This window comes from Tarenaya hassleriana, unplaced genomic scaffold, assembly GCF_000463585.1.
Source record: "Tarenaya hassleriana unplaced genomic scaffold, ASM46358v1 Cleome1, whole genome shotgun sequence".
In the NCBI taxonomy this organism is placed as follows: Eukaryota; Viridiplantae; Streptophyta; class Magnoliopsida; order Brassicales; family Cleomaceae; genus Tarenaya; species Tarenaya hassleriana.
The window spans coordinates 1558218-1575944 of NW_010960187.1; the positions used below are offsets into that span (position 1 = coordinate 1558218).

Consider the following 17727-nt stretch of genomic DNA (forward strand, 5'->3'; position numbering starts at 1 on the left):
AATTTTTTCAGTTTCATCAGGTTGCTCTTCTTCGGGTATATTAAGAGCCGCTAATAATGTTGATAATCTTTCTATCTGATCATCTAGTCCTTCCATTATATCTTTGGTGGTGATCTAATTCGAAAATTAGATTTATCGATAATAATTAATTCTTTTGTTTCTTTTTTAAAATAATTTTGTAAGTCTTTTATAGTGATATATCTATTTTGGTTAAGTCGTTCGATTATTTCTTGTAATTGTTCTATTATTTCTAATATTTTTGGTTTTTCATTTTTATCTGGATCCATTATTTCTTTTCCGTTATTTCGTGTAATAATATTATTTACTAATTCTTTAGCTTCGTTAAGTTCTTTTATTATTTGAATTTGTCTGTTATTATTACTGTAATTATTTGTTGTTGTGAGTATTTCTTTAATATTTAGTAGTAATTCTTTTATTTCAGCTGTTGTTTCTTTAATTATTTTTTCTATAGTTTCTTTCATAGTTTCTGTCATCCTATTATTGTTTTAATATATTCTTTTAATTCCTCAGAGTTTTGTTTTATTTCTTTAATACTTTTTTCTTGTAGATATATTATTTCTTCTAATTTTTTATTTATATTTTCAGTTTCATTTTGTTTTTCATGGTTTTGTTCAAATATTTTTATTAATTTTTGTAGCTGATTTTCTAGATCTGATTTTATATTTTCAATATTTCTTTTTATTTCTTCATGATTTTCTGGATTTTGATGTATGATTCCATAGGAAATCATTTCAACAATATTATTTAGGGTAAAACCTATTTTCTTTATTTTATTTCCGAGATTATGATTAGTATCATCATCAAAGATGGTACCAATATAATATCGGCTTTGATTATGAAGATTTTTAGGTATTGTTATCACCTTTCCCTTATAAGGAAATCCGGGATAACATTCATCTTCATTGGTTAATATTAATGGTAATCCCTTCGAAAAATCAATTTTTTCGTTGTCCATAATCGTTACCTTGCTCTGATACCAATTGTTTCTCGTAACGTCAAACTAATCGAAATTCAGTCAAACTGGTCATACCATTTGAATTTGGTCATACTGGTCATACCAAAAATTTTTGGTCAGACTAGTTATTCTGGTATTTCCGTAATTTTATTAAAAATATTGGTTTTTTGGGAAACCCTAGAGATTCTAAGGTTATGCATGTTACTCTTGTCATTTTTAAGGTTATTTTTGTTATTTTGCCGGAACAAAGCCCGCGGAATTCTTGTGACACGGTGGCGTACGGAAACCCACATGTTTTTGTTTTTTCTTTTTTCTTTTTTCTTTTTTGCCATCAATAAATAATCACGTCTAAAAATTTTGACTTGTTGTTTTTTTACGAGGAAAAACATTTACACCCGTGGCCGTACAGGCATTTAATAATTGCTTGAAGACGAAAAGAACAAAGCTTTTAATAATTCCATTTGTATAGGCATTTAATTTAATGCTAATTCGTAGCTCTATCACATAATTAATTTAGACCTGTTTTGGAACCATATTTAATAAAAATAACTGAGAAAAAATTGAGCCATAAGGACAACAATGATTACCCTTTATTTTAATTATTAATCCAACAGCATTCATAATGATTGATTGTCTCCCATAATCGCAAGAACCAAATTAGTCCATACGACTGTCTTTTACTTTTATTAAGAAAAAACAAATGCTTTTTTTTATAAAAACAACCGAATTTAAATCAAAATTCAAACGAAATCTGAATCCAAACTTTTTTTTGTTTGCATATTAATGTGGTCAAAACAAAGTATTCTGGGTTGTCCATTAATGTACAGGGCCCATGCTTTGATGTGATGAAGAACATCGAGCTTGTCGTCAATCGGTTCCAAAACAGGAGCAGTCTCGGCCAGGCCGCCGTAACGGCAGAACAAGCCGACAAACTTTGTCCGCAGCAAGTGCTCGTGAAAGAGGCCATAAGATAAGATGAAGCTCAATCTCTTCAAGGTTGGAATCACAAACGCTCTCCTGGGACGATTGAAGCTGCGACTCCACACCTGAACCACAAAACTCCACCGGCCGGCCCACTGCCGGCCGGAAAACCTCCCCCGGACCGGCCCACTGTCGATTCGGTAAAATGCCCCCTCACCTCCGCTCAGCTACTGTCACATCCGCTGCAAGAGAGAGATCTCTGCCTCCAGTTCTAGAAGACTCGACTGAAACTTCAGCTCAGGTCAGTGAAATGCCGCACCCGTCTCCGGTAAGTCCTTCTCTGGACCACCGCGCTACTCCGTCATCGAAACCAGTTGCTTCTCCTCCGGGTCAGAGGGGCCCATCACATATCTCAGATCAGGGATTTCAAAACCCGATCTCGCCTACTCCCACACCCATGACCGCTTTGTCGGCCAACCCAGCTTTTGCGCTTGTGGAAATTGCCTCTGGAGCGGTATCAAACACCGCAGAGGACAGACAAAAATCTGAGGATCTAGCTTCCCCTCAGCAAAAATCCAACGAGAACTCCAGCAACTCATGGAGTAAGCTACTGCAGAGCTCTATCAAGACTTTGCGGAAATTAGGAACTCCCGAGACACACCATACGGGAATCCCGTTAGTCAGCTTCACTGCCGAAATGCTCCAAGCGTCACGAAAGGAGTGGGATGACTTCATAATCGGGCAATTCTATGGTAGACCGCCTACGATGGGTAAGATTATAGGAGTTGTTAATGCAATTTGGGCAAAAGGAGGACCTCGGATCAAAGTTCACAACATGGGAAAAGGTGCCTATCTCTTCAAGATACCGAGTGCAAGGTTGAAATCATCTATTCTCATGAGGAACTTCTGGTATGTGGGTGATTGTCCTATGTTCATCACTGCATGGGATCCCAATGACATACCGGATAAACCAGCGCTTCAATCAGTCCCAACTTGGGTGACACTGACAAATCTTCCCGAAAAGTTATTCGACTCCGATAGTCTGGCCAGGATAACTTCTTGCATTGGTGAGCCGTTGTACCTGCATCCATTAACGGAATCAAAGGAATCGTTCAATTGGGCCAAGATATATGTAGAGGTTAGCATGACCAAACCACCACCGAAACATATAGTGATTACCTTACCCGGGGAAGAGGAGCGGCTCATCCCCATTGCCTATGAATGGCTCCCACCCAGCTGTACCATATGCTTGGAGTTGGGGCATTTAGCAAAGTACTGCCCGAAAACTACACACCCAGAGGCAAAACAATCACACCACCAGTGGAGGAAGAAGCAGGCACAAACGAAACTTGAGACCAAGCAGGAGAAACTACATGGACAGAAATCGACTTCAGATTCGGGAAATGAAACCCCCGACGAAAGCCAACGCAAAGGATCAAAGCAAGCTACAGACAGAGGACATAGGTCTATCGAGGATCCTACATCAATTGAGCCTCAAATAGTTAAGGAATTACCCCAGCAAGAGGTAAAATCTCCTGAGCCTTTATCTGTTCAGTCGAATGCTGGAGGTAAGGTTGAGCCAGAGCATGGTAAAGGAGCTCAGACTGGGAAACTGAAGACAATGACAGCTCAAATAGCCAAGGAATTACCCCAGCAAGTTGTAAAATCTCCTGAACCATTATCTGTTCAGACGAATGTTGAAGGTAAGGCTGAGACAGAACAGTGTAAAGGAGCTCAGACTGGGAAACTGAAGACAATGACAGATCAAGCACCAGGCATAACCTCGGACCGCATTACAGGGAAAGAATCAGTTTTTCAATACAAGCAGGGGAAGGTTGATCAAGAGACTGCAGATGGCTTTAAGTTGGTGCAGCCAAAGGATCGTGGTTGCAAAACCACGAGTAAGAAGCGCACTTAGCCATCATAGCTCCATGATTTTTTGTTGGAATACAAGAGGATTGAACGACAGAAATAAAAGTCGTTGCGTAAAGCAATGGATTGCAGACCACAATATGTTATTAGGTGGCCTTTTGGAGTCCCACATCAAACCACCTAACGCGGCAAGAATCCTCTCGGCAGTTCCAGTTGGATGGAAAACCTTTTGCAATCATGGAGCTGATCCATCCGGAAGAATATGGGTGACATGGGATCCGACTATTATACTCCACATCTATAAAGCTTCGAGCCAAGCAGTTACTGTGGGGTATTTGACCCTGTTCGACAAAGGGTTTTTACAGCAACTTTCGTCTACGCAAAAAACATGGCCTCGGAAAGAATGGCAGTTTGGAAGGAACTCATTGAGCTAAGCAGTCACGAGCTGATGAGAGATAGTGCTTGGGTTATTGCAGGAGATTTCAACCAATTATTATTCCACAATGAAAGGTCTGACCACGAAACCATCAATGCTTCTTCTCCAGGTATGGAGGATTTTAGAAGATGTGTTGAGACAGCGGGGCTTACAGACATGCAATACAGAGGGTTACATTATACTTGGTGGAATAATCACCAAGCAAACCCGGTGGCATTCAAGTTGGACAGAGTACTAATTAACCAGACTTGGTTCGACCAATTCCCGACAGCATATGCAGAATTCTCAGCACCAGGGCCTTCAGACCATGCCCCGAGCATGGTCCACTTTCCTAGCGGTTCAGATCAGGTTCGGAAATCCTTCAAGTTTTTTCCATATATTACCCTTCACCCGCAATTCTTGCAGGTAGTTCGAGACAATTGGAACTACGGTAGAAGTGAAGATCAAGCCCAGGAACGCCTAAAATCTGCACTAAAGCAGCTAAAAAAGCCACTAAGAGACTTGAACCGTGGAAGTTTCAGTGACATTTCTCGGAGAGTTAAGCAGTTGGGAGTTGCTTTAAATGAAATCCAAAATCAGCTACTACAGGGGCCAACACCAGCGCTTATAGAAGCAGAACACAAGGCCAGGAATGATTGGAATATGATGGTGGCAGCAGAAGAGAGTTTCCTGAGGCAGAAATCAAGAGTGCAGTGGTTGAAACTAGGGGACAGGAACTCGGGCTACTTCCATCGTGTGGTAAAAGGAAGGGCAGCGAAAAACCAGATTCACTACTTGCTTGATGAAGAGGGGAACAGGCTTCAACAGAGACAGGAGATTAAGAATCATGCCATTGACTACTACGCCAAACTATATGGATCGAACCTGGAGGAACTCGACCAAATTCATAATGGAGAATTGAGGGACTTAATTACTTTCAGATGTTCGAATGCTCAGCAGGAGCTGCTGACAACGCAAGTTACAGATGCAGAAATCTTGGCAGAATTCCAGACACTCCCAGTCAATAAGAATCCAGGGCCCAATGGATATTCTAAGGAGTTTTTTACGGCGACTTGGGATATTACAGGCCAGGCATTGACTGCGGCGCCGTAAAAAACTCCTTAGAATATCCATTGGGCCCTGGATTCTTATTGACTGGGAGTGTCTGGAATTCTGCCAAGATTTCTGCATCTGTAACTTGCGTTGTCAGCAGCTCCTGCTGAGCATTCGAACATCTGAAAGTAATTAAGTCCCTCAATTCTCCATTATGAATTTGGTCGAGTTCCTCCAGGTTCGATCCATATAGTTTGGCGTAGTAGTCAATGGCATGATTCTTAATCTCCTGTCTCTGTTGAAGCCTGTTCCCCTCTTCATCAAGCAAGTAGTGAATCTGGTTTTTCGCTGCCCTTCCTTTTACCACACGATGGAAGTAGCCCGAGTTCCTGTCCCCTAGTTTCAACCACTGCACTCTTGATTTCTGCCTCAGGAAACTCTCTTCTGCTGCCACCATCATATTCCAATCATTCCTGGCCTTGTGTTCTGCTTCTATGAGCGCTGGTGTTGGCCCCTGTAGTAGCTGATTTTGGATTTCATTTAAAGCAACTCCCAACTGCTTAACTCTCCTAGAAATGTCACTGAAACTTCCACGGTTCAAGTCTCTTAGTGGCTTTTTTAGCTGCTTTAGTGCAGATTTTAGGCGTTCCTGGGCTTGATCTTCACTTCTACCGTAGTTCCAATTGTCTCGAACTACCTGCAAGAATTGCGGGTGAAGGGTAATATGTGGGAAAAACTTGAAGAATTTCCGAACTTGATCTAAACCGCTAGGAAAGTGGACCATGTTTGGGGCATGATCTGAAGGCCCCGGTGCTGAGAATTCTGCATATGCTGTCGGGAATTGGTCGAACCAAGTCTGGTTAATTAGTACTCTGTCCAACTTGAACCTGGGTCTTCCAGTGAGTACGCAGAGATTATCAAAGGCTGATTATGAACCCTTGATGGAGAGAGTTAGAAACAAAGTGAGCAGTTGGTCAAGCAAGGTACTATCTTATGCAGGGAAGATCCAATTGGTCGCAACAGTGATATATGGCATGGTAAACAGTTGGAGCCAAGTTTTCCTACTTCCTAAATATCTCCTCAAACAGTTGGAGTCTCTTTAAAGATGCTAGCTCACTTTGGGTGGCTTGGGTCAAGAAAAATGTATTAAAGAGAGGATCCTTTTGGAACACAACACCTACCCCTAGAATGTCGTGGAATTTCCGGAAGTTATTGAAGTTGAAAGAGCTAGCCACACAATATATCAGATGTCGGATCGGGAATGGAAACACGACCGTCCTTTTGGCATGATAGTTGGACTACCTTCGGACCTCTGCTTGAATATATTGGAAACAATGGGCCTAGACTACTCAGAATTCCCATTACCGGCAAAGTAAGTGCAGCAACATCAGGGGGAAATTGGTTCCTTCCTGGGGCTCGGTCCCAAAGGATTCAAGAACTGCATATACACTTGCTTTCAATCTCGGTACCTGATCAGACCGCGGAAGATGACAAGTATGAATGGAAAGTGGCAGAAAATGTGTACTCACGTCAATTCTCAGCAGCAGCGACATGGAAGTTACTGCGTGAAACAACACCTCAAGTGCCTTGGGCGCGAATGGTATGGTTTAAACAAGCGATACCACGTTATGCATTTGTACATTGGATGGTTATGCAAGGAAGGCTGCCAACACGGGATCGACTGCGGTGTTGGAATGCAATACAAGACTCAACATGTGTCCTCTGTGCCGAAGAAGAAGAATCACATGCCCATCTCTTTTTCCGGTGCCCTTACAGTGCGGAGATCTGGCAGGGAATGGCGAGAAAGATTTGGAGCAACCCACCAGGTGACCTAGTCATATGTAACTCTTGGTTGAATGGAGTTCTCCAATCTGATGGCAGGAACCGAAAGATACTAATGCAGTGCCTCATTCAACACGTCATCTACGAGATTTGGAAAGAGCGAAACTCACGTATATTCTCCAGCACTTCGACGGCTGTACAACCTCTGATGGTGCGTATCGATCGATCAATCCGAACTACCCTCCTGTCACTACAACAGGCTCGAGAAAACCGAAGCAACACTCTGCTTCAGGATTGGTATTCACTTACGACTACGCGAGAGATATTAGACGAAGGATGAAATTGCTGTAAAATTTATTCCTGTCACAGGGTTTTTAGCGAAAGCTTTTAATGTGGATTTGGATCTTGTACTATGTACCCCAATTTTGAGTAATACAAAACACATTATATCAAAAAAAAAAAAAGGTTGGAATCACAAGTGTTGATGGATTGGAAGAAACCCTTAAATCGCCATAACCTGTAATGTGTCCTAAACAATTACTGTCAGAGTCCACATCTTTGTTGTGAAACCCATATATCTAGATTTAGCTTGTCAAATGCACGTGTATTATATAGCTCTACAAGCCCCTCCTTCACTAGAAACATCTGAAAAACTTCTAAGAAAGCTTTGGCGAAAAATATCGGCTTTAATAAGTTGATTACTTGCTTACCATTTTTCACATCTCACCGCACTCGGTGATTACACAAGCGAGCTTAGGCCGGTTGTTGGGTCCTGTGGCCACATTCTCAATCTTCATCACCACCAGTAGACCGTCCCCTAGAACTCTCTGTATCCGAAGAAATGAAAACGTAAAAAGTAGTAGCAACAGAGAATAATGAACTCGGAAGAACTGGTTATGTGCATGACGATTACATAATGCCTCTATCTGAACTAGAGATAACAACGTAGGAATTTTCTGTCGGCTTAACACAAATGATGGGTAGTCAAATCCGCAATACTTTCCTCAAGGACGCACACAGAATAGAAAAGCAACCGTCCTACTGCGGTTTCCTGTCACTACCGTAAAATATGAGTATGTGTAATGTGCCGAACCGGTTATGCACGGTTTGGTTCATTATGTTTTCTAATCGTGGACCAACCCAACCACGGCACTAAATCCATAGACAAGATTTATATACTATTGAAACATTTTGTAGGATAATTCGGTTCATAGCAAAATAGTATACTAATAGTGACACTCCACCTTGTTCATGCTATAGAAAATTATTCCATGATAAAAGAGTAAAGGGAGAAACAAAACTCAGGATGTATATAGATAAAAGGAGCATACCCCGAAGACAACATGCTTATTGTCAAGCCAGTCGCATTTTGAAACAGGTAATGAAGAACTGCAATGTATAAACTTGTCGGGGGAAAGTTCGCCATCATACTCAAAAAGTCTCACAAGTAAAAAAGATAAGAGAAGTGAGCGCTCAATCAGCTTGTAAACAAGTTACTTTCAGAAGCTCTTGAACAAGTTTTCATGGATTCTACTCTGTTACAGAAGGAATATGCTCCATTGGTCTAGATCATTTCTCAGATATATAAAACTGAACAACCAAACAAGGACGTCATAGTGGGGGACTGATATTACCTGGCACCCATTTGTGTTTGGCCCACTGTTTGCCTGCGATAATCGAAGGAAACATATATTTAAAGATCAAAATCATGCGCATCATATGAAATGTAGCTGTAGAACTAAAACATTAGTGCCACGAAGAAAAACAAACCCATACAAAAGCAAACCAAGAAGAGAATTGTTGGTTACATGACTCAAGAGCAATTTTCTGCAGTTATTGGAAGTTGTAAAAATTTTAAAATTTGTAACTGTATCGGTTATTATATTGGGTCTATATAAGCAAGTATTGAATGTTGTAAACAATATTGCAGATTGTGTTCTCTGCAATCATATATATGTGTGCGTAAGTTTGTGTTGTATGAATGTGGGAGAATAAATGTTTATGTTTCAAATTTGTTTATGTCTCTGTTGTGTTTTGTGTTTTGTAAGTGTTTGGTTTATGTAAAATAACAAGAATTCATCAGCTTTAACCATTTTAACGCCTCGAAAGGCAATATACCAGTACCTATTAGACCGCATAAAACATATTCAAGGTTAATAAAGATGCCAATGCATACCATTTGAGAGCAGTCCTGACCCAATATGTTTGGCAACAAAGTTTTCATCGTCGTACTTGTGGCCATAAATGGACATACATCCACTGCCGTCATTCTGCAGAATCTAAGATACATGGAACAGTAAGAGATTTGATAACAAGTGAAATAGAGAGGCTAACCTAATTTGTATAGTATAAACAAGAGGCACGGCCTTATCATGTGTATCAAGCACCGACCTTAATAAAATCACCACCTTGAATCATAAAATCCTTGATGACCCTATGAAACTGACACTCTTTGTAACCAAGAGGCTTCCCAGCCTTTCTGCAATTGCACCAGAATTGATCAAAACGATCAAAAGAAAACCGGTACTTTGCTAAAAGATGTAGAAGTTTTCTTCACTCTCCCAAGAATTCTACCAAACTACATGACTAGATTTGCTAACACAACACATAAACATGCAGAATCATGGGGCAGGCACACAAGTCTAACAACAAGCAAGTTCTGCATCGAAAGTATTCTTCAATCATTCAGAAGCATTAAACTCTGACAATGTTAACAACTAAACTTATAGAAAACGACCCTTGATTTCATACTGTAGAATGAAACACGAGCAACCCGAACGAAGAAACAATCTACATGTTGGAAAGATGAATCCCAATTAATATTTAGATGCATCATCACGGAAATGCCGTAAATTCGAAGAATTACATGAATGTAACACCTCGGATCTAAAATGCAAAAGAAACCCCAGACAAGATTCCAGATTCGTATAAGCCCTTCTGCAACTAAGAGGCAACAACTAAGGTCGAGAATCTATCAAAAGTACAAGGTATAAAATCCAGAAGAAAATATCCATACCTGTATTCTCCAGTGCAGAACTGCCTGGAAAAAATCCAAGGAAACGAGATAATTCGAATCAGCAGAGCGACAGAGAGAGAATTATAAGGTGAGTACTAAGACAGGACCTGAAGTTCTCAGCAGTCTTCGGAGTAATATCGGCGAAGAGCTCCATCTTGATCCGACCGGCGGGAATGCCACCGATGGAGACATCGAAGAACACAACAGGGCTTTTAGGGTTTGGTGGCCGGACGTGCCATTCCGCGTTTCCTCCACCTCCGCCGGATACCGGAGCTGTCGCTATGGCGTTTCCGCCGCCGGTAGCCATTGGTTCACTGCTTGGTTCTTCGCCAAACTTCTGAGCACTTCCTCTCTGCAGTGATTTCCGCTTTCCCTGTTACCCCTAAACTTCACAAATACACTTTTCGTGTCCCATGAATTTCTAGCCTACCCCAGAAAAAAAAAAAAAAAAAAAATTGCGAACTGATATATAACTAATATACAACAGATATACCAAAAAACTACTCTTATTTTAGTTTAGTTGTATATCAGTTACATATAGTCGTAATAAAGTCGCAAATTTTTTTTTTTTGGTGGGGTAGGCGAGAAATTCATGCGACACGAAAGGGTATTTGTGAAGTTTACCCCTCGAGTAGGGCTGGGTCTTTCGGTTCGGTTATTCGAAACCGGACCGAACCGAACCGTTAAAACGGTATTTTTTCCGACACGAAACCGCTGTTATTTCCCGAACGGTACCAATTTTTAGAGAACCGAATTTTCCCAGAACCGAACCGAACCAAACCGAACTTTAAAAATCCCGAAAAACCGAATATTTTTAAAAAAAAATCTATCATTTTTTTAATAAAACCCGGAACCGGACCGGACCGATACCGAAACCGAACCGAACCGAATACAATAAAAAACCCGATTGGTACCTATTTTTATAAAACCGAAAGAACCGAACCGATCTATTCCGTCCCGAACCTGAACCGTTTCCCGAAACGCCTACCCCTAGTTTCGAGCTATTTTTTCCTTTTTTAAAATTTTGAGTTTTGAATTCAAAATAACAATTTTTTTTATATACTAATATAAAATAACTAAATTTCACTAATCTGTCTATAAATATCAAAATGGATTTCCACAAATATCCAGAGTCCATTATTTTAATATTATTTTATAAAATTCGTCACAAGAAAATTCGATGACGGTCTATAACATGAAGAGGATGCATTTTAACAAAGTTAAGAGAGATATTTAACCCTCTTCATATACTGTACGATAACACAGACAAATACAAGAATACATTCGTCTAATCTTGAAAGCTCGATTTATTTAAAGATATTTCATCAAACTTTTGATTTTTCAGGTGCAGAGTTCACGAGCGACGCCGAGCCTGTTGTTGGAGCCATCGACGAGAACGCGGTGGTTCTGCTGCTGCATACTGGCGATGACGTTGAGGACGGAGTTAACGTTGTTAGGGGCCGCCGCCATGGCCAGACAGGTGGTGGAGCCGGCCGTGCTGCGGATCAGGAAGTTGTCCTGAGGCAGCGTCACGTTCATCCCCGCGAACATGAACGTGATCGTGGGTGCGACGATAGGGCCGGAGTAACATGTGTCGAACCCGCCTAGCGACGTGACGTTCGAGTTCTTGTTTCGGCGCCTGAACTCGTTCCGCACCGCTACGTACGCTGGTTCGACCAGCCGGGTGAACACGGTCCCTGTAACGTGACGAAAGGATCGTCATCACGAAAGAAAGAAAAACCCTAAACTATATTTACAGACAACTACATTATTTCATAAAAAAAATACAAAACTATCATAATTAGATATAGACAAATTTACACTTTCAAAGTTACTATTAAAAACATTAATTTGATTTGTTGAGAAAAAATCATTAAAAATTATAATTTCTATTTTGCCACGGAAGAAAACAGCCCAAGGAGGCAGAGTATTACCTGAATCAAAGACGGTGCCGGCGCCGGTGACCGGATCGAAAGCAAAAGCACTGGCAGGAATATCAAGAACCTTACTCCCGACACGAATCCCGACCAGATTCACATAATAAAGCGACGACCTTTTAGGGTTCTTCAGCAAGGGAGTGGTCTTTATCCTCACCGGCTGACCCACCGGCCCCAATCTCAACGACCCGGAGAAGTTTTCCGACCTAAAATTAGGCAGACAATACGAAAACGTGGCTTTGTACAGGTCTTGGGTCTGCGACATTAGAGACAACGGGCCACGGCCGAAGCCGAGGAGCCCTTGCGGCGGCAGAGAGGTTCCGGGGGCTTTTCCGATGCACCCGAATGTGTAGTTTGGGATCGGGTCCTTTGACAATGTTACCGTGTCTTGTGAGAGGTTCGCGTTAATGGCGGAACCGCCGTACGTCATGTTGAATTCGCACGCGCCGCCGCCGTTGCATGATGGGTTCGGGGCCTGCAAATTGTATACGCTCTCAAACCGAACTAAACCGACTAAATTTGGTATAACTTTTCACTATCCAAACCGAATCCAAATCCATTTGGCAAACATTTGACAATCCGGTACAAATTTCCACTATCCGAACTTAATTCAATCAAATTGGATAAAGAAAAAAATCTTTATCGAAAGTTTGTTTTTTTTTGCAAGTGGGGTTTGGGGGTTGTAATGCAAACTTCACGGGCAGAATTAATGGGGTGTGATCCATGCCCAATATGAAAAAGGTGCACTGTAAAGGTGATTTTCTTGGATCCTGCGACATTATTGATATTTTGAAAACACTTATTTTGTTTATTTTTTGTAAGAAATTTTAAATTTTGTTTTTCTTAACGATGATTTGATTTACTGATATGTTATATGCAGGTAAATACAAAACGGTTTCTTTACCAAAAAAAAAAAACAATACGGTTAAAAACGCGATATGATTTGATTAAATGTTGTAATGGCATGATTCTTTCCACTTCTCATTTTTCATTTGTTTTTTTAGTAAAATAAAGGGCGATCTCCATCTAATAAAAATAAATTCTAAATTCAATGCTTCGTAAAACCCTTATTTTAATAATAAAAACATTTTATTTAAAAGTATCTACAATGGCTAAGTTTGTTTTAATTTAGCAGTTCTGTGACATTATCTAAGCATTAAATCAATATATTTGGTGGGATATAATATATACATTGATAATTTTCTTATCCGAATGTTTCCTAAATACACAAAAATAAAAGATTTTGGACCCATCTAACTATTCAAAATCCAAATTGTTTGATCTCGTGACTATAGACCTTATCCAGCAACGTGCAATAACGCCAAAAATATACTGCACTTCCTTCTAGGAGTCAATCATATAACACCGATATGCAATCTCCCACACACGGGCTAGAATCCAAAACCGAGGCATAGCAACCCCACGCGCTACAAACGGCGCGTGAAACCAAACGCGCGTACCTGTCTACACTGGGGAGCTTGGCAGTCGACCGACCGGAACGAAGTGGACATGGAAGAGTCGAACGTCACGGAGGAAGAACATCCGACGCAGCCGGCGCAAGGCAGCCAGGAGACGTCGTTGCCGATGTCCAAAGCCACGAGCATCGGCTGGGGCGGGGGACCGACGTTCGCCCGGACAATGTAGGTCGGGGTCTGGATGATCTGCCGGCCGGAGGCTATGGGGACGACGGATTTTCCGGCCACGGCCAGGCTGGACAGGTACAGGAGACGCGCCTTGTCCTCGTCCTGGATTCGGAGGAGAGCGTTCTCCCAAGACAGTGGCGGCCTCGAGGGCCGATACGGTGAACATGGGCTGAAAACGTGGAAGATCTTTAGGTTAGAGGAATGGGATTGGTGCTCATAATCGTCGTCATGGCAATTTAGGGTTCGAGATGTGGAGATTAAGAGAGGGATTATGAGCAAGAGTAAATGGGTTCTTCTCATGGTTTTCATGTGTTTTTTTTTTCTTGATCGAGGGCTGGGCTTATAGTGAAGTATGAGTGTGTTTATATAAAGGGTAGAGAGTGAAGCAATGGCGAGTGAGAGTGTGGCCTTGAAGATTATATACACAAAGTGGATGATTTTTTGTTATGGAAACAGACTGTCTTCCATTTATTTCCCATTGTGTTTTTGAAGGGTTTGGGTCCACTCTAATTTCTTTTGTCCGATCCTTATGATTAGATGCTTCCTCTACATGTTTTTTTTATAAAAAAAATACATAGGTAAGGCATGGTTAACAGGGCATTATCAAAAATACCTTCTATTTGCTATTTTGATTTCAAGGCATACCCTTCTTCAACTGTGATCCTATGATCTATGTGATCCGAAATATAATTTTGGTCACATTGATCATAACGTTAAATTTATGATGACCACACTCATTCATTATATTCATCCCTTATATATCTCACTAATCATTTGATAAAAATATGAAACATTTAATGTGGTTGACCAATGTGACCAAAATTATATTTCGGATCACATAGGTCACAGAGTCACAGTCACAGTTGGAGAAATGTATGTATTGAAATCAAAATAGCAAATAGAAGATATTTTTGATATAATGTCTGGTTTTTTTTAATAATACAAAAGCAAACCGTGAACAGAAAATTAATTGCCAAAAAGAAAAGATATGTTTTCAATTTTTTTTGGTGAAATAAATGTTTTCAAATTTGATAGGAATCAATAAGAAATCATTATATAAATCCAATTTAAGGTTGATAGAAAATCTGAGGTGAATTGTCACTATTAGAGTTTTTAACCTCAAAATTAGGGTTTCGAATCTTTTAACCTGTCTCTCCTCAAGAGTAGGATTGATTGGTTTACATTTCTATACTATTAGAGAACGCGAGTTTATTCAGCCATTTTGCAAACAAAAGAAAGACGAAAATCAGACAAAGAGATCGAGGAAGTGATAATTACTGCAAATAAAAAGTCAAAAGCATCACGTGAGGAGTGAGTTGCAACTGACATCACATGACACGTTATGTTATGTTTTGTTTGCTTGTTATGGAATGTATAGTGAAGGCTTGATAAGATTATAAACAGATTATAAAATATCTTATAAAATTATCAATAAATGCATACAATATTTTAAATTATTATTATACTATTAAATTATATTTATTTAAATATTTATATTAATTTAATAATATATCTTGAGATTTTAGTTTTATATACAAATATTATAGTAGTGAATAATTTTCAATATATATTATCATGGTACCATGATTTTTTTTTAAAAAAACAAGAAAGAATAGAAGCAAAGATCCTAGTAAAATTCCAGATTTAAAATTGGAATTTGGAGATGAATGAGTATTTTTATTGGTTTTAATTTTAATTCGACTTTAAAGTGTGCGTTCACAAATGAAATCTGATCGAATCAAATCGAGTTTTGACCTTAAGGTGTAGTTTCTAATGAATTTTGAAATACTTATTTTGAGATTATTTAACTAAATTGTCTAATAATTTCATATTTAAACTTGTATTTTTCCTATTGCTTGACTTTTTGTTGGTTTCTACTTCAATGTTATATAGTCTGACCTCCTCTTATTTTCTTTTACAAAAAAAAATTTAATTTTTCAATTTTGACAAAAAAATATTAAACTTTTTCTTTTATCAAATAAATATTAAACTGTTTAAATATATTTAAAATATATTGAACTTTTTAAATATTCTCAAAAATTTATAATTTTATTTGTGCGATTATAAAAAAACATTGAAGGTTTTTTAGTGATCCAAAAAAAATATGAATTTTCTATGATTATAAAAAAAAACTAAGTAAAATAATTTGACGTGTTTACATCTCTAGTTATTTTGTTTATTTTGACTATTGTAGAATAGTTAAATTTTTGTTTTATCAAACTTAAAAAGTTTAATATTTATTTAATAAAATAAAAAAATTCAATATTTTTTTTGTCAAAATTTGAAAATTGAGTGTTTTTTTTATATAGATTTTCCCTTTCTTTTTATTTTGATGTCTATCTTTTCACGTTTCCAATAATCTATTTTCTCACTAAAAAGTTATTTTCTTTCTTTTATTTTTTCTTATTCAAAAGTCCAAATTATACTTTCTCACGATTTCTGTTTCCAATAACTTAATAATGATTTTCCCGTCGCTTTAAAAAAAAAAATATATATTTTCCCTCTTTCGGTTCTTATTCACAATTTCAACATTTTTACATTCAAAATTATAATTCTCTTTTCTTTTCTTTTATTTTTCATATTTTGTACAAATGGTATTTGTATTATAAATACATCATGATGATGCGGAGTGAAAATTTTTATTTTATTTTTTTAAGAGTAATATATAATTTAAAACGAAAAACAAAAAACGAAAATTTTCCAAGTCGGGGACCAAATTTTTTCTTCAATTCTGAACTAACATACCGTTCATCGAGTCAAAGTCAACATTCGGCGCAGCAATGCTTAAATCTCTACAAAGAACGACTTTTCTAAGTCGTCCCAATTAATACTTTTCCTGCTTCATACATACATTCATATATATATACACACGCATATGTATATATATATTTATATATGTGCGTATTCCTTCACCCACATCGCATATTTGCAGCCATAATACCCAAAAACGTCGACTCACAACATGTCAAAGCACGTAGCTACGATAATCATTCTACTAGCAATACATGCAGCCGTATACGACGCAAACGCTCAAAACTGCGGCTGTGAACGCGGCTTTTGCTGCAGCCAGTACGGATACTGCGGCCAAACTGTTGAATACTGCGGTGCGGGTTGCCAAGAAGGACCGTGCCTTGCCCCTCCGCCTACTAACGACGCTGTCGTGGCCGATATCGTCACCCCTGGTTTCTTCGACGGAATCATCGATCAGGCCGCGTCTAGCTGCGAGGGGAAGAGGTTTTACAGCCGAGGAGCGTTCCTCGAGGCGCTCAGATTGTATCCTCGGTTCGGCCGGATTGGATCTAGCGATGATTCCAGGCGCGAGATCGCCGCGTTCTTTGCTCACGTCACGCATGAGACCGGACGTAAGTACCACTCGTTCGAATTTTAACGTATCATTTACGTGCGGAAATTAAAATTTCTTTTAATCTCCTTTTGTTTTAGATTTCTGCTACGTAGAAGAAATAGACGGACCTTCCAAGGACTATTGCGACGAGACTTCAACACAATATCCATGTAATCCGAGCAAGGGCTACCACGGCCGCGGACCGATCCAACTCTCGTGGAACTACAACTACGGACCAGCCGGAAATTCCCTCGGATTCGACGGCCTTAACGCACCTGAAACCGTGGCCACGGACCCCGTCCTCTCCTTCAAAACCGCCCTTTGGTACTGGAACAATAGGGTTCAGCCCGTTGTCTCGCAAGGTTTCGGCGCCACCATCCGTGCCATTAACGGAGCGTTGGAGTGCGACGGTGCAAACACGGCCACCGTCCAGTCGAGGGTTGGGTACTATACTCGGTATTGCAGCCAGTTTGGTGTAGCGCCGGGAGATAATCTCACTTGTTGAGTAAAGTTTTCATTTTTGAACCATGAATTTTTTAAACGTATAAAATAATGTAAGCCAGTTATTTTATTTTCTGAAGAAAATTTTGAAAAATAACGGTTTTAGATTTAGGATTTTCAATCCTAAAAAAATCAAAATTTGGACCTGATTCGGATCGATCCAATATATAAATATTTTTAAATAAAAAAAGAAAAAATAAGTTTATTGAGTGGGTTCGAGCCCAAAATCTATATGGTTGGATTTCAGGTTTGGATATATAGATCCTAA

General features: G+C 39.3%; 2 protein-coding genes and 1 pseudogene across 2 annotated transcripts; 1 reads left to right on the forward strand and 2 right to left on the reverse strand.

Moving 5' to 3' along the window:
- Positions 1–2863: 2863 nt before the first annotated feature.
- LOC104802054 lies at positions 2864–10454 on the reverse strand (annotated as a pseudogene).
- Positions 10455–11172: 718 nt separating this feature from the next.
- Positions 11173–14015, reverse strand: LOC104802135 (aspartyl protease AED3-like). Its single transcript, XM_010525637.2, has 3 exons — positions 13433–14015; positions 11970–12447; positions 11173–11732 (listed from the first exon to the last, which is right to left on the reverse strand). The coding sequence occupies exons 1-3, from the start codon at positions 13922–13924 to the stop codon at positions 11377–11379; spliced, it is 1326 nt and encodes a 441-aa protein (XP_010523939.1). The 5' UTR covers positions 13925–14015; the 3' UTR covers positions 11173–11376.
- Positions 14016–16490: 2475 nt separating this feature from the next.
- On the forward strand, positions 16491–17529 carry LOC104802227 (endochitinase EP3). The gene is made up of 2 exons (XM_010525750.2): positions 16491–16977; positions 17057–17529. The coding sequence occupies exons 1-2, from the start codon at positions 16578–16580 to the stop codon at positions 17461–17463; spliced, it is 807 nt and encodes a 268-aa protein (XP_010524052.1). The 5' UTR covers positions 16491–16577; the 3' UTR covers positions 17464–17529.
- The last annotated feature ends 198 nt before the right edge of the window (positions 17530–17727 follow it).